The sequence below is a fragment of the Folsomia candida genome, unplaced genomic scaffold (assembly GCF_002217175.1).
Source record: "Folsomia candida strain VU population unplaced genomic scaffold, ASM221717v1 Fcan01_Sc042, whole genome shotgun sequence".
NCBI lineage: Eukaryota > Metazoa > Arthropoda > Collembola > Entomobryomorpha > Isotomidae > Folsomia > Folsomia candida.
The window spans coordinates 58,828-85,983 of NW_019091234.1; the positions used below are offsets into that span (position 1 = coordinate 58,828).

Sequence of the window (27,156 nt, forward strand, 5' to 3'; positions counted from 1 at the left end):
CTGAGGAATCCATGTCCCTTGCCACCTTATGCCTTATTACCCGAGTTTGTAAATGTGTTGTTTTATGAGAAAATTGGACCCTGTTTTAGGAGCAGACCGTTGTTGTCAGCAGTAATTGCTGTTGTTTAGTTGTGAAGTTACCTGTCAGAGGCAATTCATTACTTGATTTGATTTAAATGTGCGGTGGAGGAGGCAAATGTGACCATTTGGTGGCAGTCAGCAGTGGTGGTGGATATACGTGCCCATGCACAGTCCCATTCTTCTTGTTGCGTAATCTATCTTGTTGTCGGGATGTAGTTTTGATGTGGCTGGAGTTGGCCGAGAATGAAATTGCAGTGTGCGACAAAGACGACGACGACATGGCAGAGTGGGTGGATTGGAACAAACAAGTCCGTGCATGGCATGACCAATGTGTAAGTACAGACTTCCTCAATTTCCTCCAGCAACCTCACCATTTCTACAGCCATATTCCACACAAGAGAAAAGTGGATGTGGTATGGTTTGATCCGCTCTACTCCACTTGTAAAGCGGTGTGAATTGTAAAATTGGTCACAAAAATAAAGCAGAGAAAAAAGCTAACCTTGCGATGTGAGGGCATTTAAGCAGGTGGCCGTGCAATGTATATATGCAATCATTCTTTATACGTATGTACGTACGTAGCAGCCAAGAGACGACGAAAAGTATTGCGAATAAACTACATTTTGTATGTAAGTATGTGTGTATCCTGCATACGATTTTTTACTCCGTGCCCCTTGCTCTGGTCATAAAGTGGAGAAAAAAATCCTATAAGTTTGAATGCTATAATATTCTTAATGCATGTATTTAATTTATGGTAAGAATAAGTATGCGCATATAGTCAAGATGCATAATTTTGTTCATCTCGTCGTCGTAGTTGCGATGATTCCATTTGCTTTCAATTCGATCGAATTTGATGAACACAAGTTGGTTAATTGGAAGGAAATTAAATATTAAAATTGAAAGGGAATATTGAAACGAGAGGGAGAGAGCGAGGGTTAAAATAATCGTGACTCATTTCCACTTCCATCATCATCATGATGCATCCCAATGAAATGAAATTGACGATGGACACACAACTTTGGTTGGGCCAAGTTAATGGGAAAGTGAGGTACCTTAAAATGTGGAGACGACTCGGAGCACTGGATCAAATAAATAAAGTCAGGAGAAGCAATTATGTGTGTGGTTAAAGTAATGAACTGGATCCCCTCATGTATCTACGTGGAGCTTGCCATGCTCCATATTCTTCCCATTGTGGAAACCCATTGAATTTGCTCTCATGCTTGTCACTGTCCTGCTCAGAGTGAGCATTTGGGGTTAATTTGTAATAATGGAATGGATCAAGAGGCGAGAGGAGAGCGAAATTAAATGTCACTTCCTTTATTAAAAAGTCAAGAGTGGAAACTGCAGCGTAATTAAAATGGGGACCAGATTATTGAGTGAGGAGCCTTCCACAGGATGGAATTGATGAGGGTCGAGGAGGAGGAGGAGGATGTGCATGAAATGAGTCTGGTGGAGAGGTGACCACGACCACGACGACGGCGGCATATGGGTTTTGACCGGATCTTCCGCCTGCTCTGGTGCCGGACAAAGAGAGAGAAAGCGAAGGAGTGAAATGAAATTAAAAACCATTGAGCCGAGAAGTTACATGTAATGAATGGCTGCATCTGACCAATCGTAGAAATTAAATTGTGAATCTGGGTCACTGGCTGGGAGTGGGGGCGAGAAGAGAGTGGTGTTGGTGGCTGGCGTGGCTGGCTGCCTCGTTGCCTTCCTGAGCATTTAATTACTCTCCCTCAGTGCGCAGCCAGGAAAGGAAAGCAATTCCACTTTCGCCCAGCCTTATTCCTTCGACACACCGTAATCAAACCGGGTGATCCCACAAATCCGGCCCAATTTTCGGCCAGTTTATAGCATAAAAAAATGTGATGTGGTCTTGGCCGCAGCTGCTCTGAGCGGGAGTGGTGGTGGGTCTTCCGGGTCGACGTGGTGTGGTCTGCTCCCTCAATCCAATTATTAGTCGGCCGCACTTATTAAATTCTCCATTGTTGTGACGTCCTCTTGAGGAAACGCGGATACGATATATTTCGCGACCTTCCCCAGATTCGACCCTGTCCTCGCAGAAGGACACGTATCGAAAATAATGCACTAATAATAACGACATCGTGCTCACTTTAGGCAGGGGAATGTTCGCAAGTGTGATTCCTTATTAAATAAATTCCAGTGGTTGGTTGTTTCAATTCGCGTGAAATTCGTTAGCTCTCTCTCTTCCCAAATCCCTTCATTCCACATGTGCCTGCGTTGGTGTGGTGCATTTACACTGTTTTATGTTGTGTGCATTCATGTACAGATCGCCATCCTAGATTATTAGCACGAGTCACAAAGCCAAGCTCAGCCAGCGTCACGATTTACTTATACCAGTGAATATTCATGCAGGAACGAATAATAGGATTACCATCACATTTTAGCAGAAGTACATTAAATATGCATGGTGATGGTGATCCAGCCTTGGCCAGGTGCTAGCTTCTACTGCTCCACTTTTTTATCGTGTAATATACTTTTCTACATAATTGGGTGAACCAACGGCGATAAAGGAATTTGTACCAAAAAATAATGAATACTTTTTCAAGAAATTTGATACTTTTACATGATGAATAGTGAAATTAAATGCTTGTGGCCGGTTGTGGCGTGTCAGGTTTTTTTTAGCCCTCCGTCAAGCAGATATAAAGGGTAAAGTTACACATTTTTTTAATAGAACGATAAAACAGGCAAGAAGCTGTTGGGCTTTTGGTAGGAGACCAGACCACCCCCACCGACATGAAGCTGCATGGACGGAGCTATACACAGAGCTTATCCATTAATTACCTAATTTCGATTGACACTTTAATCATAATCTTGAATTAAAAAGGAGCAGTCTTGTGAGGAGGACAAGTTAAGCCACGACCATGCCATGAACGTGCACTCTTATTGCACCAACTTCTGCCAGGAATGGGAATATACACCATTATTATGACGAACTAATTATAATTTCCTTTTCACCGACATCATCACAAAGTTTACTCAGAAACTAATTACGGCCTCCACCACCACCACCAGCATACACTTTATTACTGCAGAATCATATAATAATATCGCCTCATGCACCGTTTTCATCATCTTTTACTTATTACAACATGAAGGGAATAATTATATGTAACTGCGTTTAAAATTAAACCTGGCAAGCATGAGGCATTTGCTATGCAAGAAAGTGACTAATAACGTAAAGGATGATGAGATACGGAGGGAATTTAATAATTCGCACGCAACATTTGATAACGACTTTAATGTAATATCACAAAATTGATAAATTATAATTAATTAAATATTTTAATTAATTTCCTCATAACAAACGCTTCGCAGGCAGCGGATAGACATACATAATGTGCAGTAATTGCTGCATGCATGTCGTTCTTGTTCTTGCATAGTTGGTGTACTCGTATATTTAGTAATGATTTCCTTTCTTTAATTAATTGTGTCCCTCTGCTCTCTCGTCGTCGCAGAGGCTCTCGTACCAGGAGGCAAGAAGCCATCTCTCGCCTTATCCAACCCAAGAAAGCTTTTTAGTTATTATTTCTTGCAATTACGTCTTTTATGCTGCCTTTAATCGTGTAGAATTGGAGGAGAAGGAGCCAAACGAAGGAAAGCAAATTAAAACCGGTTACGTGTTAGAAGGTTATATTCATTAATCTGAATTAATATTGGGACACATACACTCCTGGCGTTCAGAGAGAGGTACATATTGATTCGATAGGTTGTCCGTGATGAAACCATGCTCCGTGCATGCATGTGTGCAAATGTATGTAGGTATCCCAAGACAGGGAAAAAAGATTAATAGACATTTCATTAAATTATGTCATCCACAACAAATTGTATGCATTTTTTAGCATGTGGGCTGAACTAATCCAAAGTGAATACGCGTATATATTTGGTCAACAATGTGAGATTACATACGTTTTTAATTAAGAAGTCCTGATAATTTGGAGGATGATGAATAAAAGAATTAATGCATGTATGACTTCCCACTTCTTCATCTGCCTACCAATCAATACTACGACTTATTAATTTAGTAGCAAAAAAAGAATTCGACTGGGAGGAATAGCATTCTTATTATTATTATTAAATTACGTTATCATTCTTTGTTCATTATCCGCGGCGCATACTATTCTTATTGTCCTCTCCTCTTTCTTTTATTTCACGTCCACGTTGATCATTTCTTTTTTGCTCTGGGTGGATTAGATTTAGTTCATATTAGGAAAATTTAATGAATTGAAACCCCATCGATGACACGTTGCGGTGATTTTCCTCCTCTTGTCTGCCTCCGGTCTAATAAATACATAAATAAGTAAGTTGCTCAACATGATTCCCTCAAGGTAGGCTAAATTGTGCATCAAATTGATAGAAAAAAGAATAAGAAAATAATTGGATGGATTGGATTTTTACTTGAAAAAATTAGCCATATAATTCTGATTCTTTAGAAAATACTGGTATAATTATAATAAAGTGTGTAGCTAGTAGGCAGTGCCTACCAAGTTGTTGTTGTCCACTCCAAGCAACATGCGTCGTAACGAGCGATTGTTTGTGGTAGGAAAATGAATCTATCCGCAACATGATATCTAATAAGTGATTGATTGGTTGATTGACCGATTAATTTGCATGCAAATTAGTAATTTAAGTAGAGATTGGTTAATTTAATTCCCAGACCGAGTGGACAAGGAGTGAATTTATCCCATGTTAAATCGTAATTTTATTCTACTTCTCAGAAGAAATAAGTAATGAAAATGAATTGAGGAGCAAATTAAATTCTTGTTTTACCACATTTTTACTCAGGGTTTTGCACGTCGGGCTGGTTTTATAAGTGGGATGATGTTGCATAATTTAGAGGGTTTGTAACTCCAACTCTTGGTACGTAATGGGCAAATTATTTCCCTCCTTCAACAATACAACGTCAAATTATAACTTGTATATTTTCTTGCATTTATGCTTTTTACGTTTCGAGGAGAAAATTGTATTTATCCAGAGCGAAGAAATGGCCACAGTGCGACTAAGCACATGTATGCACAAGTGATTCGAGATACGTCGAGCCATTTTGGGGCCAAGAATGTATAAATGTTTAAAACAATTTTAATTGGTCCAAGTAAATAAGTGATTTTGCTTGTTCCCGTCCATCCATCTCTCAACCTACTGCTTATTTATATAACCAACTTTAACTGGAACTTGTCAAGCCAGCCAACACGCTCCATAAGAGGAAACTAAAGTTTAAAGTTGAAGCCAAATAGTGGGGTTCAACTTGTGAACCCAATTTCATGACAGGAATAAGATGGAGAAGTAATACGTGGCAGTGGAGAGGGAAATCTCCTCTAGTCTCAAAACCGTCTCCTTGAAGGATCACAAAATGACACAGGAATTTACTTAGGAGGACGCATTATAAATACATACATAATTCTTATTGCTCTACACATGCACAATGTCCCAGGCAGGAGTTGGCCATGTCTCAAAATGCGAAGACATATTAGCATGTACGCAACTGAGGAGCTATCTCATTGCGTCACAGTTTGCATAATTCCAGCAGCACCCACCATCCCACCCAGAGTTCAAGAGTTTTAATTAAGGAATTTGACCACAAAGTGTTATTATAAGTAGCTTAAATGCATTATTGGTGCAGTTATTTTGGCCTTTTGCCTTTAATTGAGCACCAACTTGGTTAAGAATTCAAATTTCAATTATCCTCGTAACATTTATGTTACCAATTAAGGTGAGCTTTTTGGGGACGACGTGAAATTGAATATTTTTAGCACTCATCTCGCCTCTTCTCATATTTCCAACGTCAAAAATGCCAAGAGAGAGAGAGAGAGAGATACACAATGTACAGAAATACAGTGTGTGTAACTCATGTCCTTGTCATTATGTGTAGAATCGTCGTATCCGACCAAGTTTTTTGAGGAGTCACTCTGATTTTTTAATTTGACGTTTGACGTAAACTTGAAACATGAGTTGTTGGGTTCGCTGTCTGTCTGCTTGCTTGAGAAAAATAAGGAGGAAAAAATACGTATTTCCCAAATTGTGTCTAACGGAGAACTAAACAAACCACCCAAAATTATACCAAGAAAGAAATCAAAGTATCCAGTTTTGACTGACAGAAACGAATTATAGAGTAGAATTAGCCTTCCTTGGCTCTGCATTTATGTATTTCCATCCAACCAGCAGCAGCTCATGCATGCACCAGTCAATTAACTTAACTTTTCCGAATCCGTATATCCACATGTGTGCACACAAGTAGTAACAAAAACATGATTGATTATTCCCTATAAATACGTAATTGAATTTTTCAAAGGGCTCATTATAAGTGGATTTCTTTGTGTTGCTGTGATCTCATCATCACATGTACGAGCATGCATTTTAATTAAATTATCTAAAAAAAGCTGAACGTGCAAATAAAGCCAAGGACTTTTGTAGCATGAGTTGCAGCAGAGACTCGGTGTCGCATCGATTCTCATATCTCGACCAAATCTGCAATTTTTTTACCAGTACACGATTGATAACTTAAATAAGAAAGATACTCCACCTCGTTCATTACGTGTCCCATTCAGGATGAGCATATAGCATGAATCTTGGGAAGACTGGACTCTTCGTTGTCGAAAAAAATCACTTTACGGAATCAGAGCCTCAATCAGGGAATAAATACAATTAAGCAATTGTGTGCTGGTGGTGGTGGAAGGCATAAAAAAGGTCCAGTCGTGGAATAAATGTGATTGAATATATTTGCTTGGAGAACCAGGTCGCATAATAAATAAATGGACTGACGATGATTAAGACCAAGCGTCAGGTTGCGTCGTTGGCTTTCTTTGTTACTCGTTGGACACTGCAAGCGTTGGGTTGTGAGGAAACGAGGAGGAATTAGATGTGAAGAAGAATAATCCACCCACCCAATTGAATGGGAAGCGTTGGTTAATGGTGGACATCAAGATCCAATTAGTAGCTGCTGGACTGCTGGAGGTTGAGGTTCTCTAACTCGTTCACTTGCTCCCCGTCCTCACAGCGCCCGGTACTTCTTCTCTGGAATTGCTGAGAGGTTTGGTTTCGTCCTCGTCGTCGTCGTCGTCGTCATCATTTAATTTGACCAGGAGAGCCGAGTTGTTACTCAACTCGGAAGATGAGACGATGAGATGTGCTGCTGAGAGTGGATGGAGAGTGGCGTAATTGCACTGCTCTCTTATGACAACCACTTCTTTCTTCCCTTAAGTATCCTCCTCGTGTGTGCCATGTCAAATGGTTGATTATTGCTTTGCTCAGCCTTCTTCTCCTACGTCGTGAAGGCATCGTATGCATATCATACAAGTTGGATTCTGTGGAGAACCTTTTGTCATATTTTAATAGCTTCTTAATGGAACCAATATTACAGATGGATTCTTGTGTGCGCATTTAATGCGTGCTATGCTCTGGTTATTAATTTCTCGTCTTTAAGCCAGATTTAATACAAGATTGTGCTCGAGTCAAATTTGATTGATGGATTTGGAAATTGTGATTTTTTCAATTTGTGGTGGTGCTCCTTCTGGTGGGTTCGTAAGTCCCGAAAATAAATAAATGAGCCCGGTTAAGTAATGTAATCCCAAACCCAGTAGCATTATGGTGGGCGTGATGGCTTCATTATGATGATCGTCGTATTACGTGTGCACATAGCAGACGTTCTCATCTGGCATGAAACGTTCTTGTCTCATTTCGGATCTTTTCCTTGTCAATTTGAGAATTTTGAAATTTTTCTCAAGTAAATCCAGATGGGCTGATGTTGTTGTTGGGATGAGTGAGATAATTAAGGTCTCTCTGTTGGTGGTGCCCTTTGGAGAGAGAGAGCGGAAAATAGAGTAAAAGTAAATATACACACTTTACACAATTTTGACTTCATTAGTATTAAGTAAAGTCATGTCCAAATGGGAGAGAGACGCTGCTCCTGCCTGGTCGTAAGATCCACTCCAAAACTCCACTTGACTTATCTCACTCCTCAGCCTCGGCTCTGACGGGTTGTGATTGACACTTTTCTGAAGGACTTGGAAACCACAAGTCAAAAGAAAGTGGTGGATGGATGGAGGATGGATGAGTGCGTATATACATAATGCGGAGGGACACGACGAGGGGGAAGGAGAGAGAGAAGAAGAAGGGGTCGCGTTATTAGTTTGTCTTCCACTTGACACTGTTATGATTCCTACGACCAAACCTGTTTTAAAGTCATGTCATGGGAATTTCTGGAAGGGGGATTTATTTGGCGTGGGAGGAGGAGGAGGCTCTCTATCGGTGTGGTTGGTGGGTTGGTTGGTGGGGCCGGGCGGGCGAGTTGCGATAGTGCTAATTGGAGTGACGGAGAGACGGATCCGCAGTAATAATAATGGCGAAATGGGCCAAGTCATGAAATGATGTGTCGTGGAAGAAGTTCAGTTTCAGTGAGTGACTTGCTTGTTGGTCCTCCTCGTTATTAAACTAATTGGAAGTTTGACAGATAAATATCCTCTTTTATTTATACCCTGCTTAATTTCTCTAATAAGCCGACTGCTACTCCTCCTGCTGCTGCCTCCACGATTTCTCTCGCTCCCTTCCACTAAAACTTACTTCCACAAGCACTAACGAACTTGGGACGATCAATAAAATATTTTGGCTGCCACTCATCCTCTAATAATCAGTCGAGAAGAAGGACGGACGGATTAGATACCCACCAACCTACATACACAAAAGTGACGGATGCTTATTCCATCCAGTTTTTTACGTGCTTTCTTAATCGCGTGATTATCAGTGAAATTATTTTGATTCGTATAAAGTTTCGATAAGAGAAAACCACTCCGAAATTGGAATGAGGTTGCAAAATGACATCCACACCGTCAAGCCTACACTGATTGAGAACGAAAGTATTGACTGATTAAAACCTAAATGTCAACAGTTATTACATTTCGAGTCCTGCGGTTGGTTGGTTTTTGTGACAAGCATTAAAAGTGATGCGATGACGAAGAGGACTCATTTATTTTATGTAGGTGCACACTCTATCATTCTCCGTGCTGATTTATTACCCGGATTATGAGAAACTATGGGCTGGCAGTTTGGCATTTAAGGGCGCATAAAATATTATCAAAGTACGGAAGTTGGGAACCAAGTATTGGAACATTTTGCAAATAAAAATGCAGAACGTGAAGAATGCAGGATAATTTTCTTAAAGAGCTCACTGACTGAGCAAAGTTGTTGTTGATGTGGTTTTTTCCAAAGTGAGCGTGCATGCCACGGCACACGGCACTTTGTGCGTCGTCCTTCGCGGCGGTTAAAAAATCTGGCGAATATAATAACATGTAAGTATGTGCAGAAGGAGGAAGTTGGCTACGGGGTAAAGTATGCCTGCAAAAGTGGAAGGAAACGGACCGAGTGAGTCGGTTTAATGCGGACCAAAGTGGGTTCTTCTGAGAGAGCGGTGGAGTGAGTGAGTCATTTACGAAGAGATGGGAATTTATTTTGGTAAGTAAAAGAGGCAAAAAGATAAGTGACTTTGGCTTCAGATCAAAATCTCTTTATCTTCCTCAAACGCCACGTTCGACATTTTAAGCCGTTTATAATGTTATAAATGCATCCTTAAATTTGCATCATGTGATCCGCACCAAATTTACTTAGCGAAACAATCTCTACTTGTGGAGCGTTCATATGTATTCCTCCTCTTCAGGGTGCATTTGTAGTTGGCTATATTATGAAGGCTCCGGTTTTTACCCATGAATGCATTTCTCTCAGCCAAATATTAATTCGAATGCAGAAAAAGCAAGGAATTATTACACTATTTGGGAGAGAGTGGATTTTTTATGATTTCGAGTCGATTTTTGAATACATGTTTACCTATTCCTTCCTACGTGTATTATACTTTTTGGCACTTAAAACAGAGAAAGACAAAACATCCAGATCAAGTTACTTGAGGTACTTTTTGAGCAAATTGACATTGAAGCAAAATATTTTTGACATATTTTTGGTAGCCCTGTTTCTGCTGCTATTGTAGCCAGCCAGCCATCTACGACATATCGAGTCGACCCTGGATTGGATCTTTGAGAATTCAGCCCATTTTATGATTTTACAACTCCTTTTGTCGGCATATCGCATGACAAGTTGGTAATATGTTGGAGGTGACTTGTGGATGGATTCCTTTTTGCCTTCCTTCGTCTTGTCGCATAATATTCATTGTTCAGCAGAGTAGCACAACAAGAGAATGAGTATATGTATGTAAGCTATGTCTGTAATGTAAACGCCCATGCTTTGCCTTGGTGGCGGTGCAATTAGCATAATGCATTGCATCGAAGTAAAAGGTTCCAGAAGCATTTTCTTTTACATGCACAAACCAACATTAGCTGATGGTTTTGATGCCAAAAGCACTTACAGACCGAGGCACTCTCCGATGTGACAAGAAGTACAACAAATATGCAACATTGCGTGATTCAATTTTAATCTGAGGAAAAAGAGAAGAAGGCAAATACAGCCAAACTCAACTGCGACAACATCAAATGAAATGTTCAAAATTGCTTTTGTCCATAATTAATGGGACAAAGCAAAAGATAATCCCGACCGACCGGCGAAAGAGAGGGCGAAATTATATAAAAATCCTATGCAACAACATGCACAAGAATTAATACCCAGCCAAAAATTAATATCCATGAAACATTACATTCTGAACATGCACGTATTCACATGTACGTACGTATTTACAGAACAGACAGATCTAAATGTGCAGGTCAATCCAAGGACTATCGACTGAACTGACATGCATTTTTTCAGTAGGCTCGCTTTGTTATCAAGAAATTGATTGGTAGTTAAAACAGGACGAATGTAGGAGATGATGACACGCACAAGGTGGGAATTTGGTCTTATCGTCGTCACTGGGCCGGCTCTCAATGGATATACTTTGTAATACAGGAGGAAAAGAGTCTTCGCGACTGAGTGGTTGGTAGGTTTTATAGAAGTGTGGGCTTGATTTGATTTTGATTCGCCAGCCCGAGCAGCTCAAACGAAGAAGACTGAACTAAAACAAGTGTAACGAATGTGTAAAGGTGGATAAATTGGAAAATGTGGGTTCAAAGAATTTCTTGCCTCAACAATTTCATCCATTCCAGAGAAAGTTACTTGAAGATTTGGGGACAAGAAATTAATTTCCTTAAACTAAACACTCTACGATACAGCTTTCTCTCTCTCTCTTTTCAATTGAAATCTCTATTTGATTCCACTCACTTTTTGGAGGTTTAGATTTTACCCAAAATTAACCAGAACAAGAACGGGAACGGGAATGGGAAAGAGAGAGTTTGGATTGGATATATGTAGAGACAGAGAAATGAAGAAATTTAATGGGAATTTCATTCCATATTATAATTGCTGTGGCACTGCAGAGAGCTATGCACGTATTTCTGTATGGAGTGAGGAGTGGAGTTGGGTGGTGGTGGCAGGGTAGGAATTCAATTAGTTCAATTCAAATGACAAGAGGGTAATTTATTACTGACATTTTGGAACCCAATTATCTCACTGTAAATGACAGGAAAACCAGTTCAATTAGTTGGGAGTAAAATAAATAGGCCGTCCAAAGAGAAGCTGCTCCTTGTTCTCCAGCATAACGAAATATGCAGTGGTTTGGTTTGCAAGCAGCAGGAGAGCAACTAAACACTACTTACTTGTACATATGTACATACATACATACATACGAAGGAATATGTGAATTAAATACACAATAATATCAAGTTGGTTCTGTGGAAAAGGAGCAATAATAATAATACTACATTCAACACCACCAATCCATCCAATCCACCGTCTGAAAAGTGGATTTCATTTACCAAGTAATCCCACATTTCCTTGTACTCTCCACTTTCTTTGTCTAGCTTTGGATCCCGTTTTGTTGGGCTGTTTGGTGCGAGGAGAGTCCTTCTTATTAAGCAGAACACCTCTTCCTCCACGACATTTCGACTCTATTATGTATGATTCGAGTCAAGTTGAGACTTTGAAGAGCAGGGATTTAATATGTCGACATGTATGCATACATTACGTGTCCTTTTTCCTGGTACAATTATTATCATCATTTATGAACCTTTCATTCCGCTTTGACGACTTCTTAATTCAGAGGAGAATAAATTAAATAAGTTATTCAATCAAGTACGACGACGAGTATAGTGGTCCCGAGGAAACTTGGTTCGAGTTTATATAACGCGCATGCATTCAGTCAATACTTAAGTAAATGAAAGTTATTGAAAAGCGCAAAGTGTAAAATTGAACTTTGTTTTCTCGTTAAGAAAATTCTGGTAAAGCTTTTATTTATCGTCGGCTAAGTGAATCTAAAGGTTTGCAGAGCTCTTATTCCCCTCGAGTTAAGTCGGTGATCGGTCCAGGTGTTGTTTAAGGAAAAGCTTACAAACATCCTGACGACCGCTTGTGTGTACTTGTCAGCGTCACCTTCTTCTTACTTGGTTCTCCCTTTCTTAATTCAATGGGGTTAATAAAGGGGAAATCCGCTTTTCAGCTTACTCGGCTCAAATTCCATCTCAACCTCAATAAAATGGAGCAAGTTGTAAAATAAAATTAACCTTTTCAACCAAAAATAACTTATCTAATCATTTTACAACTCGAGGGACTCGGTCGAGGGGCGATGGAGAAGGAGGTGCTAGGTGGGGCACAGAATTTGTAGAATTGATTCCACTCCAGCATTAACACACTTTTTGGGCTTTGTGAACAAATAATTCTCGTAATAGCAACAGTTTTGTTTCAAGGGAAGGAATAATGATGTGACAGGGCAGCCAGGAAGAGAGGACGTGGTGGATACACGACTTGGTGTGTATCTACAAGGACTCTGATGTCTTGTGCGTAATGTATTATTGTGCGTAATGTATTATTGTGCTGGGAGATCAAACGGTTAGATAATGGTTTGTTGTGTACTTCTCCGCGTTCCTCTCTCTTTTTTGTTATGTGTGCGTTTGTCAAGAACTAATCGGCTCCCATTTGTCAAGTCAATACTCTCTCTCCCAAGTCCCGATCTCTCTTCCTTCCTTTTTGGAGGAGCTCTTCTGGCTGGTTAAAAACGAGACTCACGACGAAACTGGCTGGAGTCCGCACTAAACCAATAACAGCAGCAGGAAAAGTAATAGGAGCAGAGGACCTCGTTTCGACAATGGTCACTTTCTCAGTTTGGATTGCTCGTCGTCGTTTGTGGTCAGTCAAGGTGAAATTATACCCAGCAATGCTACATTTCGTCCTTGATAGGTCATAAGTCATAATGCAATATCACTTAAAAGGCTATACTTTTCCTCTCCGGTTAAATTTGAAAGCTCAAAAAACTGGGTAAATTGAATTTGAAGCAACCAGAGTATTTAATGTGCGGACTGGCGTTGACGGTTTGAGATTTTGTTTCCAGAGTTGACCAAGTTATAACTTCCAGCTCTCGTGTTTCATGTCTTCCGATCGAATTATGGGTTGTTGGCTCTCCAATCTTTTTATTGTCATTTGAATTGAAAGAATGTAACATCGTAATTTAATTTGTGAAGCTGATGGCATTTGACATGCCACCAATGAGATAAATAACCTGGTTGGGTATAGGATTAAGTTGTTATGAGGAGCAAAGATGAAGGGAAAGCTCTTTGTTTGTGGAGATAAGAAGAGTGGTCGATTTCACGGAATTTCCAACATGATGTCGTGACATTCTGCTAAAGTTGGATAAACGGGCCAACGGGAAAGTTACTTAACTTTAAATAAAGTACTCGTAATATTAAGAGTACGAGTACTCGCACTTTTCTAATAATTGCAGAGTCCCAAATGCAACTCACCAATGAATCAAAGGCATTCAGGAGTATGTTGTAGGTGGACGGTTATCATTTCCTCTTGACACTTATCTCTGTGGAATACCTGGAATGAGATTTTGTGGTGTCAATATTTAGGTGTGGATCCAACAACCAACTCCAACTCCACTTATCACGAGCGACGTGCCGTGAGCGAACCACATGGGCACTCGCACTTACTTCAACTCATGATTACATAGTTTGCTATTATATAAGCGTAGATTTCATGGGAGTCCATATCCATATGCAGTTCTCGGCTGTGACAATGCGGGTGCAAAGTACTTATCATCACCATCCACGCTACTTATGCCACTTTTAACTTCAATACATTGCTGCTGGAGTGAAACTACCTTGTTCTTCTTAGAAACTGGATGAATGGACGTTTCGTACATTATCTTGTACGTTCTTCAAATGAGGAAAGATTGCTTCCATAGCCAGGCACGTATTGTGTGTATGTTACGTACATACGCAGCGTTAGCTGTCCAGTAAATAGACAGCATCTGGTTGACGATGTCATCAGCATGTGATGAGAATACATGTGTGAGAAGAGGGGGATTAACATGCTATAGGCGGAGGTGCAATATCGCAATGGCAGATTATTTATGTAACGTGGTTATATAATTGGTGATTATCCATAATAATCCTGATTAGCAATAAAAAATGAGAGGGCGAGAGATAGACTTTTCCCTGTAGTGGAATGGCTCTGATGAGATGAGACTTCTGGCCCCGTCATGACCAGAATTATTGATTCAGTTGGTTTGTGGATCTGTACTTTTTCACTGAAATGGGCATAGTGATCACACAGTGAAACACATACCTTACAATTTACACCCGCCGCTCTATTTATCTACTTCTTGTTCACCTCCGCAACGGGCATGGAAAAGGATTCATTTAGTAAACCAAGTCCGGTAATTCACCCAGAAAGAAAGAGGGAACAAAGGAGGGTCTCACAGGAGATGAATATGCAATTTCATTTGTGCCATCATTATATAAGCAGAGTTAAATTAAAAGAGTGCAATGGCAGACAGAAGACGCGAGAACCTACCCAACTTTGTGTGCAGTGTGAGATATAAAAATATTTTGCTACACTTAATCCCATCATCTCATGCCGTCTCGCAAGCATACAAGTTGTTGTCGGCAAGTCGCAAAAAGTCCAACTCACTTTTTTCCTCCGATTGAGTCTAATCCATTGTTCAATTAGACACAAAGTCAAGGAGACCTTGAGTGGGTTGCATTAGTTGAGAGAGAGACGACCAAGAAGGTGATCTCATGCTGAATGGATTCAGATTATGTATGTTCTTGCGCGGATCGCATTTGTCAAGAAGTTTACGTTATGCATATCTTATTATGCAGGAGATTTTTTTATTCTGAGCACTTGATTCTCATAGCATGGCGTGGCGGAGAAGAAAATGTGGAATATCTGGAGCTGTGGTTGTAATAAATATGTGCAAATAATAATAATATGTACATATGCTGCAGAAGGGGAGAGATTCAGTTAAGTATGCGTGTGTTCAAAAAGGTATGCGAGCTGCCATTCACCATTCACAAAGTCTCTCAAAGATTTATGTTCTCTTTTCTTGTCTCCTTTGTTGTCAGATGTATGGCATGGCTAATTGCTCATTATTTCTAATTGTGTACTCAACTAACTATCTTAACTAAACCAAATCCAATCAAACCACTAGAGTAAGCAAACTCTCAACAACTTGCCATTTGCCATGGCTGCTGTCCTTTTAGCTTCCCACCACATGGATACAAATTTAGTGATGGGACCTACGCTAACTGTGCATATCTGGCTGGAATACGAGTAATAATAATAATAACCAACATACTGCGAGTTGGCCCGTCATGAGTTTTTATGGATGATATGACGAGGGCTTCGAAATAATTAGGTTCGCTCATTAAACTTGAAGTGAGTTGGTTATGTGCTGTGCGAATGGAGCTAAACTCACGAGAAACCCTAGTCTCAGCACAAGGTACTTCAGGAGGCCGTAGGTTTAAGCTCCACCCGCACAGTACATAACTCGTTCACTTTATGTATAGTTGCTCCATTATCAGGCATTTGTAAATTATGTCCAGCTTCGTCGTGTTAGCATTTGTGCGGCATGTACACCACACAATAGATTTCATGCTTCTCTTATGGGAAAAAGTTGTGTAATAATAATATTACACGTCACATAATTTGCACTTCTTCACCTGCTTGTTGGAATGATACAAGTTTTTTCGGGGGGAATGCTCCATGACATATCTGCACCGTTATGATTTCAGATTCAGGCGGTGGCGGTGGCAGGTGGAGGGAATCGGTTTTCTCAAGACGACGTCCCCAAGTGACAAATGATTATTATTAAGGAAAGTCATTCATTAATGGACATTAGTTGCTCATGACACGATCCCAGCCTGGCTAATTCTCACATTTGTCCTTTCCACAACCTGGGCCTCGGAATGAATTTTAGTTTTGGGCCAAGAAGGGAAGGTGTGGTTGGTAGAGTGAAAGTTTGTCAGAGTTTGGGGAGCACTTTTAGTGGGAGTACGTACGGACGCGGCGTGAAGTGGAGGAGAAAGTTGGAATAAAATGAGATATTAGTCGCAGGAATGGGTGCGGGATGAGGAGGAAACAGGTTGGCTTTACTGCTCGCACCCAAAGAAAGTCCTCTCACTTATCTATTAGCCACATTCGGGCATCGTACAAGTTCCGCTCAGTCAGTCGTCACGTTTTCCCGTCCTCCGCTCCCCAGCCTGGATTTGGCGACAGTTGCTGTGTCTCAGGAGAGAGAGAGAAAGGTGCATATAGCGGAAGCAGGGGCAAAGGGTTCGTGTGCGGAATGTGCCAGCTTTCTATTGCCAAGTTAAAATTAGTCACAAGAAACAATAAACGGTGGTGACATGATATTTGAATTCCTCGTCCACTCCTTCTTGTCCCCGAATTTTTGTTCCTGAAAATTTTACTTTGTCATATTGTAAGTTTTGATGTTTCGTCTCGGAACAAGCTGTGCTGTAAATATGTGCACGACGACACGAAGACTCGATTTGTGGAATCGGAATGTATGTATTCCAACAACAACAACGTTTCACTAATATTCCACAAATGATGATTTGATCGACGATTGGATGTTTCTTCTTCTTCTTCTTGACTTCTGAGAAAAGTTTAGAATCAGAGATAGACTTTTCTCTCGTGATGGCACAGACACTAAGAGCTCAGAGAGGAAGAGAAGCTATCTGGTGTGTGCGGGCTAAATTGCTCTGGTCGTCGGTATAGGAAGGAGGAGAGGAAGAAGAAAAGTAAAAGAAAGTTACCCGGTCCGGGTATCAATTCGGAGAAAGTGATGCTGATTTTGATTGTGTTACGACAACAGGACTACTTGTGAGATTGGAACATTTGAAGCAAATCGCTCTCGTCGTGCTTGTGTGTCGTGACTTGTGCTTCCACTTTTGTGGCCTTTTGTTTCTTTCTTTATCGACCTTTTACTACGCTTATACTTTTCCACTGTTCGTTTTATCCCCTTCTTTATGGGTCCATGTTGGACCATCAATGAGGACACAACAAATTCAACAAGGACACAAATCCATCCATATTGTTTTACTTTGGAGATTCCGATTCGAAATAGGAGATGTCCCGTCCTCTCCGTGTGGCGGGGAATGGGCAGGAATCAGGTGATTACACGAGATGATGATCCCATGGTCCGGTGGACCATTTAAATGGAATAGTTTCTCGTAATTCAATCCTTCCCATGTCACGGCCGCCGTGTGACCTAAAGGCTCCTCCGTATCAATTTTTTGGTAAGCCCTTCCTCCTGCTTCTGTAATGGCACGATTAACGGAGAGAGTGGAAGAGGCAAGTCGCATAAGAAGAAGAAGGATCTGAGCCTGGGCTGTTGGTCGTAGATTACTATTGAACATTACATACACGAGGTATTTGCCATTCCTCACTTTTCCAATAAAGGAACATGGATTGGGTCACGGCTGGTTTGATGTTGGATCTTATAACTTCGTTTCCCTTATTGCTTTACTTCTTGTTCCTCCTCCTCCTCCTCAGTCGTACTTCTCGTGCCTTATTCGACGGGAGGCAGCAGGAGCAATTTAATAGTAACAGCTAACAGCAAGCAAATGACAGTAGGAACGACATGCCGATATTTGAGACATCTTTTCAATAAAAAGAAGACAAAAAAGAAATTATTATATTGACAGATTTCGTAAAACCCAACAATCGAATGGGGAGAAAGAAGGGCAGGAGGAGAAGCGGAGCTACATGGTCGTCGTCAGAAGATGAGAGAATCTTATCCAGCATTTATTGGGTTATGGATGGATGGCATTCAATTTCGAGGACACATAACAAAATGTGAGATAGACGAATCTCTCTCCCACTCAAATCCTATAATATGGCACACACTCACACGAGAGAAACGCCTTTATTGAATTTTCAATTGCTGTTTTATTAGAAAATATTAAATGTCAATGCGCCCTGGCATGTGAAGAGCAAGAAGCGTCTCCTCCTCCGAGCAACTCCGGAGCGTGGGGCAATGCAAGGTTATTGGGTGAGAGCAGTGCAGATTATGTGCATATTGTCGAGATTATCTCTCAAAATGGGTTTGGATCATCCTTATAGGATGCACTAATGCAATTTCATATTTCTGGGCTCTCGTTAGTGCAGAGTACAGGTTTGTGGCCTATCTGTGTCATTTATTATTCTCCTCTCCTCCACCTCTGTAAAGTGATTAACCTTCTTCACCAAGTCAAGTGAGATGTTACTTGCATACTTTTGTACGTACGTATAATGAGCCAGCCATTCTGGTGGTGGTGGTGGTGGTGGTATTAAACTTTGTATGCCATGTACACATACCAAGTATGAAGCCCGATCTGGGATTTCCCATTAATTAGCTTCACCCAAACATGAGATGAGCTTCCTTCATTAAAAGTGCAATAAACGTAATTAAACATTTCATCTCCAGCAGCCAAAAATGTTTTCCTTCTCGTTGCCTCGTCTTCTTAGGTACGTATGCCATCTCATCTTACATCACATCATCCAAGCCCATTGTCCCATTTAATTTAGAAAGAGCAACAATAAGAAGAGCAAGAAAATAGGTATTTAGTGAATAGGACGAAAATGAGAAGAACCAGAAAACATGATGAATCTGAAATGGAATAATACCTCATTAACTCTGCTTTCCAAAATATTCCAGCGATGCATAAAATCAGTCAATTAATTACGGCACGAATAACAAGTGGCAACAACAATGACACTAATTTGGTCATCCCGCAGCTATTCTCAAGGTTTTGTCAAGTTAGTTGTTGGAGGAGTTTTATAAGAGTCGTGATGAAGACGAAGGAGAAGAACTGAAGAAAGGGGAAGTAGACAAATGCACACTGCGAGTAAAATGGAATTGAAGGTGACAGACGTAATAGCAGCCAGCAATAGCAAAAGTGCTGGTTTAAAACTGGTTGCTCCTTGTTGTCAGCTACATATATGCAGCAGTACGTGTTACTATTATCATTATATGGGTGCTCACAAGTAAGTATGCATATGTAAGCATACAAACTTTTGTATATCGTCACAAGTCACCAGCATTTATTTATGGCAAGTCAGAGAGGCCAATCAAGGGACGAATTATGATTGCATTGCATGGCTCTTCTACTACAGAGAAATTCTATGCAATCACATTTTGCCAATTTAGCATCAATTGTTGTACGTACTTGTGGTGGCTCTTCTGCTGATTGTATTGCGCAGTATATTGAATCATTACTTTACTTTACAAGAGATCGTATTATACTTAATTTCAATTTGTTGTTACCTTCTCCTCCCCGACTGATCCTTCTCCTCAGCCACATGCATACTACTTCATCATCATCATCGCTTGTTTCTCAGTGAGCGAGTGTGTGCGATATACGTATTATTATTATTATTATGTGAAATGATCTGTAAATTGAATACGCGACCAAACTTTTAATCAGAATGTAAATTAACTCTCGAGAGCGGTAATTGTTCTCGTTAAGTTGCGCTACAAGGCAAAAAGTGGAGTTTCCTAATTTAAAAATGTAATTGAAAACAGAAAACTGGGAAATTAAATGGATTTGTTTAATTGGTTGTATAAATTACTTACCGTGGGTAATAAAGTCAGAGCCTGAAATTTACGGAATACAATATGCATGATGAATAGGTCCATGGTTAACATATGCGTTTGCCGTAATAATGAACAAGACTGACTGAATAAGGTGAGGTTGATAATATGATGATGTGAGGTGATGTGATTATTATCAAATTTGTCTGCCCCACTCTCCGCTCCATTGTTGCAAAGGTGTGCAGAGAGGGAGAGACAACGTGCTTAATAAACTTGTGCAGTTTTACCTGAGTTTGGATAATTGTTTATTCTCGGGCTAGAAGGAAAGTATTTAAGTGGTGCGTCGTTCCCAGTTCCTTGCTCAGGCGACATGCAAACACTTCCTGATTGGACTAGGAGGGAAGGATGCATGCTAATCTCTGACCAAGTGAGTGCTGGATGCTCCCCTTGCTCACTCACTCGAGTAAACTCAACTTATTGTGCTGTTGTAAATCATTAGACAGTTAATTAAAAGGAGGAAAATGCAATTGAGCTTTTTCCAATAAACATAAAGTATAAAACTGACTTCATTTAATGGAGGTAATGCTGGTTACAACATGGTTTGTTTCTCTATATTGTTGTGCTCAAGAAGGAATCGGCTCAACTTTACATACAAGAAACAAGCTCCTCACACCGTCACGTCGACTGTGCCACCATTAAGCAAACTTTTAAGCAACAAAGTCTAATAAAGCTCGATCTCTCGTCCTCCTCGTCCCGCGGACCAAAGTGTAACACACTAACGAACTCCTTTATCTTGGAGGAGAAATTACTCTTTGTTGAGAAAGAAGTGACTCTTAATTGGATTGGGTTTGCCCGATGAGATGAGCGAGATGCCAGGATCACCAATAATCTGCTCTACACACACAATCCAATCCAGACGAGTCTATCAGAGGCATGGGTATATATTTACTTATTTAGTGCAACGCTGGCCAATTTAGCTCAGAGGCAATGGCAATTCAGCCATGAAACTAGTAAAAAATCGATGCACCACCACCAATAAAGTTGCGACCAGTTTAAAACCACGACGACATGAGCGACAGAGTGGAGATTACGACAGTTGTGGTGCAGAGACAATCAACTGATTTGAAATCTGCCTCATTAGCAGAGGATCGAGTCTCTTGGCTCTGGGATATCGTAATAAAAGCCAGTTTAATTCTGAATCAAGGCCACATCTTTTATCCTCTCAGTCGTCGTCCACTCGTTGCGACAAAATCTTTTCCTTATTAACGAGAGAACTTGCTAATCAATTTTTTCTTGATGCAGTCAGTCGAGCTACTCGCTCATTCATGCAATTAGTTTTTCACAGATGGTTCATTAATTGGAGGAATAGAAGCAATAATTCGTCTCGAGATGCAATCTGACATTATTATTATGCATGGAAATCATTCTACATGAGAGGGGGCTAAGGTGTTGGTCTCCATGTCTGTGGTGGACGTGGACTTATTTATCGTTATTGCCCCTGAACGCCGAGTAATCGCCGTTTTATACTTTATTACTCTTTATTACGCCAACGAGTTAAGGAGGCAGCAATTGAAAAATTCCGGTTTTGGAGCAGAAAAGGAATATGTCCTGGGACAGGAGGCTAATAATCCTGGCGGTATCAGTCTTGCTGCAGGATGGTCAATCCCCAAAAGGCACGAAATAACCAATTATAATCAGGTTGCGTGGACTGGACGGTACAAAAATATAGAGCCTCGCACTCCTATTCTAATCGTGTTGCAACATTCAAAAATGAGTCCACAAGTTCAATTTTGTTGCCATCTTATTGTCCGTTAATGTCAGAAAGAGTTAAAAGGTTTGGGTGAAATTTGGACTAATTGGCCACCCATAGTCATCTCACTCGCCAAGAAGAATATGTACCGGTCTGAACCTTGGCAAACCCCAATATTTATGTGCGCTTTATTTCAGTCCAAAGATCGCCTTAACAAGTATTTATTGCCAGTTACTTATCAACCTGTCGCTTATCAGCTCTCGATGATAACGCAACTTTATTTACGACTAGAACTACTTATTGAATCCTATATACATAGATACACCCAATTCGTACTCGTACTCGACAACAATAGATGCGGAAGGATTAATTTACATATATATACATTTATGCCTCTCAGAAGAACGTGCTAACTCCGACCTACGACTTTCAAACAGTGTTGCGTTGGTCATGATGCAGGAAAACAAACATCTAGTTTTTCACGTAAATCGGAATATCCGTGCAAATCTCACATCCTGTGTAAATTCCATGACCCAACAACTACAATCGAGTTTTATGTTGGTTTTCCTCCCCCGTAAAAATAATTACATATTATTCACATCTCAAACCAGCATAAACAATAGGATGCAAAATGCTCGCATTACGGGCTAAAGTGGCAGATGGTACAAAGTTTTAATGATTTGCTTTAATTCCAAGATTGCATCTCAAGATGTGAAAGATTATTGAAATTAAATTCAGCGTGGGGTTAGCAGTGCAGCATACTCGGTGCCATATTATTCTTTGTCTGACCACCAGAATGGACAGAACGCGAGTGAAGTACCTGGCATATAGACTTGTGTACTTGGCTGGTTAGTAATAATTATATTTTCCCGTGATGTAAGGTACGCTGTGTGATGTGCATATTTACTCGTGTGAGGTATGGTGTTAATTACAGAGTACAAAGGAGCGTCCTAATCGCTGAAAAAGAATTTAATTAAATTTTAAATTAACCAAACCACAACAGATTGTTTGAATCATGATGAACAAAATCTCTTCTAGCGAGGCAAAAGTTATTTACTTTTCCTTCATTTCTTCCATTCAGATGGATAATTACGATTTAAGTGTGGATTCATTGTCTTATTATTGCGAGAAGGTTATTAGGTTTGCTCTCTTTCTCTCTCTCTCTCCCAATGCGAACAAGGCGAGCAAACTGACTCTGCTCAGCTAATTAATTTTCAAACTTTTCGTTTTTTGTCGACTCTCATCCGCTCTGCTCTCTACGCTTCTTTTGCCTCTGCCACAAGAACCTCTGCAAGAAGAAGAAGGTCTCCTTTCCCAGAATCGAATCCTTTAACCAACTTCCGTCAGCCATTTATCATTATTCTTTGACGCACAAAAAATCATTTCATTAGCGATTAGTTCACTCACTGGCTCTCCCATTGGATTCATTGTTGTGATTGCATTGCAATTAAAAAGTGGAATTATTGTTATTGTTACGGGGAGTACTTTGTTCTCTTCATCGGAATGATAAGAAGATCCACAATGTGTGTGCATCGCATGGATGAATTTGCCCTAATCGCTCATCATCTCCAGATTTTTGGTCTTTGTTCCTACCTCATATTCTCATCTTATTAATAATCAACACTTTCAGACCAGACCAAAACCACGACTAATTGTTTAATTCAATGTCTAATTAAGTAAATGATGGGTACAACAACAACAACAACCACGATCGGGACTGCATGGCAATGATACGTACACACATATGTAGTAATGCACATACAGTTTTCCATGTGTACGATGCTACATGGTATGCACATTGTTTCCCTACCATTGAGTTAAGACATAATAATTATGATTATGGTTAGAGGTACTAGTCGTACATCGGTAGTTACTTAGTACACACTATTTTCCTCATTAAAATGGTGAAGTCGAGCTTGACAGTGAACTTTGGAGCTTCAAAATAAATAATAAACGAGTTCCGAGTAGGAAAAACACGCGATCGAAAAGTAGATGCAATAATACAATGTAATTTCGAGATTTTGGTCTAATTCTTCAGAATCTACAAGATATCCCCGTCAGAGCAGAGTCTAATTGGTTGGTCATCATCTACTCGGCGTAGAGTTGGTGGTTTGGCCCCTGAAAAACACAGAAATTCCATTATTCGCATGGTATCCAGTTAATGAGCGGATGTAGATAATATTTTAGTCTTGACAAGAACGACGAGTCTGCGTCAGTGACGACATGATTGCTACAGTTTATGGTAAATATTTCGATATCCAGTCCAGTCTAATAATTATAATTATAATGCTCGTGCGACGAGAGTAATGATAATTGTGGGTCCTAATTAATTAAGTGTGATTAATTAATTCGTGTTATTAAAGAAGAGTCGAGAGACGCGGAGGAATTTTTGGTTGACACTTGAATGACAAGCAGGCGAGCTATGCATATGCCTACGTATCTACAATATGTACGTGCCACCAACTTATCCTGGGTGGTTGGAGCTGCCTTTGTTTTGTGCAATCAGTCCAGTCGCGAATATTAATTAATGAATGTCGTCCTCCTCCGAGTAATAATAACGTTATGTGCATGCACTGCCTTCCTCCTCCTCGTCACCATCCTCGCCCATCCATCCCGTCCTAATTATGGCGTGGAATAATGGGGACGAAATTAATTAAAGACAGCACAGTTCACGTGCTCAGATTATGCATGCATTTAGGATGTGGAGTACAATAATGATAATGCATATGTGTGCTTATCGTACTGTGCATACACTGCTGCCTGCCTGCTTTTGCGTGTGGAAAAGCTCTTCAATTATTCCTCAACTTTGGATGCGATGAGATAATGCCGTCGTGTTTAGCCTGCTATTCTAGAGTTTCAGCAGTTTAATAATAATTGCAAATTTTTAAATTGTAACATGACAGACAATTAATGGGGAAATGGGATGATAGCATCTTTAGTGTGGTTGGTTGGTTGGTTGGACGTGCAACTCATACTTTTACTACGTAATTGACTCGTGTGTGTGTGCAGGCTCAATGTGACTCATCCCGATAAAGAATACGTTCTCAAAGTAGAACAATGGAAAAGATAGCATTTCATTGCTCAAGGCGAATCGAGCATTATAACTTTTTGGACTGGAATTGTTAATTGGCATTGGATATGATCTGCTGTCCTTTGCTCGTGAGAAAATGGGCAAATTATAAAATTCAAAGTTATTGCGAAAGCGACAGCACCTACATAAATTCTAGGTAGCTTTAATTTTTAATGAGTACAGTACAACACTGTAATTGATTAAAGTTCGTATTCGAAGAGGAGCGTAATGGGTTAGATAAGACGGATGATAAGTGTGAAAGTGTGGTGGATAGGGAATCCCGAACCTCGTTTTCCTACAGAAATGATATAAGTTTGCTTATTATCCACTAATATGGATGGATAAGAAACCACTTAATTCTTTAAAAAATATAAGCAGATAGTTGAACAATAAAAACAATTTACGAGCTGCTAATTAGCTCTAACTCTTACGTCAAATATAGTTACTTGCTAAATAATATTGCAAAAGCAGAGATGAATAATTTGATACAAATTTTAATGTGTAACACGAGGCAAGGCCTTGATTTTTTTGCAAGTTTCCATAAAAGTGAGTAATTTATTATTATGTATTCCTTGCCAAGATTTCTCCAGTTTCAAGGAAAAACGTGTCCGATTATTAAGCAGTAATAATATCGCTCCTCTCGAATAAATTAGTGACGCAGTTAGTCTAGATTTTTTTCTTCGTCGTCCCAGATCCGACACGGTCGCTGTGATTTATTCCTTTTTTTAATTGCCATTACTCCATTCTTTTTATTAATAATGTTGCTGATTAGGATAATTTTAAATTGTATGCTGCTTGCTAATACATACATGCATACAAGCATATATACACATGGTATTCCTCCCTTGTTACACCATTATCAGATGAGACGAGATTTGTTTTGTATTAATTGTGCATAAAAACATGAAACAATTTCCTTTAATAAGACGAGAGAATGTGAGAATGATACCTTGTTCTCTTTATTTCTTTTGTGCTGTCGATGGTTCACGGAGGAAAACTAATTAAAATTAATTAATTGTAATTCACTTGTTTATTATCTAGTTTGTAATCGAGATGAGAGTGTTTGCATTTTAAACATTTAATGAGGATTCAGCTGGCTCCCTGTTTCCTACACGTAGCAAAGTTACACATTATATGCAGCCACTCGGTCCTTTTAATGAGAGTGACAATAATTATAAAAGTTTAAAACTTTTTTTGTACAACTTTGATGTGAATTTTTGCGCAGCTAGAGAATTAGAAAAGGGAAAGGAATCATGGTTGAATGAGTTTGTACTAAAATCAATTACTTAGCAAGTACGCAGTCATTACAAGGTTTGTTTTGTTGGAGGAGCGAATATGTAGCAGGTTAGCGTAGTGAGCAGTTAGGTTTTGAAAATGATTTGTTTGACGAGAAAGATAAAAAATTGGGGAGAGCACGTAAAGGTTGTTGGATTGAATAATGAGTTAAAGTATAAGAACAAGTACATACATAAATGTGAGCAGACGAGGTAAAAGGAAACCGATTTGACTGAATAACCACAGCATGAGAATGAGAATAGAGCAATTTTCTTGTCATGCGACTTCCTATTCAAATTTGTCATTTGGCCTGTGCTCACCTCACCGCGATGTTGCCGCAGTATGGATCAGTCGCTATGTACGTACATAATTGCGCGCTGCTGACCGCTAAATCTTGTTCCTCGTAAAAGTTGGTTGGGTTTGTCTGTCATCAATTCCCTGTCAATCCGCATCCTGTCTCGGTTTCAATTCCAACGAGATTTTTTAAGCATGAGTGGACTTGCCAATTCCAAACCTCGTTAACTAATAGTGCGTACACACCAGCACATTATGTGCATACCTCTCTAAGAATAACAAAACTAACGATGATTTCATATTTGTATTTTCAGGTGAGTTTCCAAACTAGTCAAGCAGGCAATTCCTTCTCCAGCGTAGCTCAGCAGAGGATAAGTTGGTCTGAAGGAGGGGGAAAAATGCAGGTATTATTATTGTTTTGTGCACCGCCGTACCGTCAATCATTGTCTACTGGAATATTCTTGCCAGTCTTTATAGCATTTCTCTCGTCAAAGTCAAGTCCTGTGGAATAACAACCTGTGCATTCGGCACAAGAATAATATAGATCTTTGCGCATATCATGGCATGACTCACTTAAAATCCAATCTGTCATCCATCCATTTTATTATTTCTTTCTCCATAAAGCACCACCGCCATTATCATCAATTCCATTTATCCGTCAACATTTCTTGGGAATAATATAAATGCTTTGTAATAATGGAAATGTGTTGGCTGGTCTTTTGCGCTCAACACGACGACCCACCTGTAAATTCGATTCATCACCATCTCCAGCAGAATCCTCTCCTCAACACAACACAACACGCATGTGGCACATCCAGTCGGAGAATTTTATTCACCAACAAAGAACAA

At 39.9% G+C, this 27,156-nt stretch overlaps 1 protein-coding gene across 5 annotated transcripts in view; it reads left to right on the forward strand.

Moving 5' to 3' along the window:
* The window catches only part of LOC110861496 (LIM domain transcription factor LMO4), an 81,998-nt gene that overhangs the window by 11,951 nt on the left and 42,891 nt on the right, over window positions 1-27,156 (forward strand). Inside the window, exon 3 of one of the 5 annotated variants that reach the window (XM_035844743.1) lies at window positions 26,622-26,711. The exons of 3 other annotated variants lie outside the window; for them this stretch is intronic. In XM_035844743.1, the coding sequence (XP_035700636.1) occupies window positions 26,622-26,711 (90 nt within the window). Of the gene's footprint in view, window positions 1-26,621; window positions 26,712-27,156 lie in introns of those variants that run through there. One more of the 5 variants, XM_035844740.1, reaches the window with a different exon arrangement.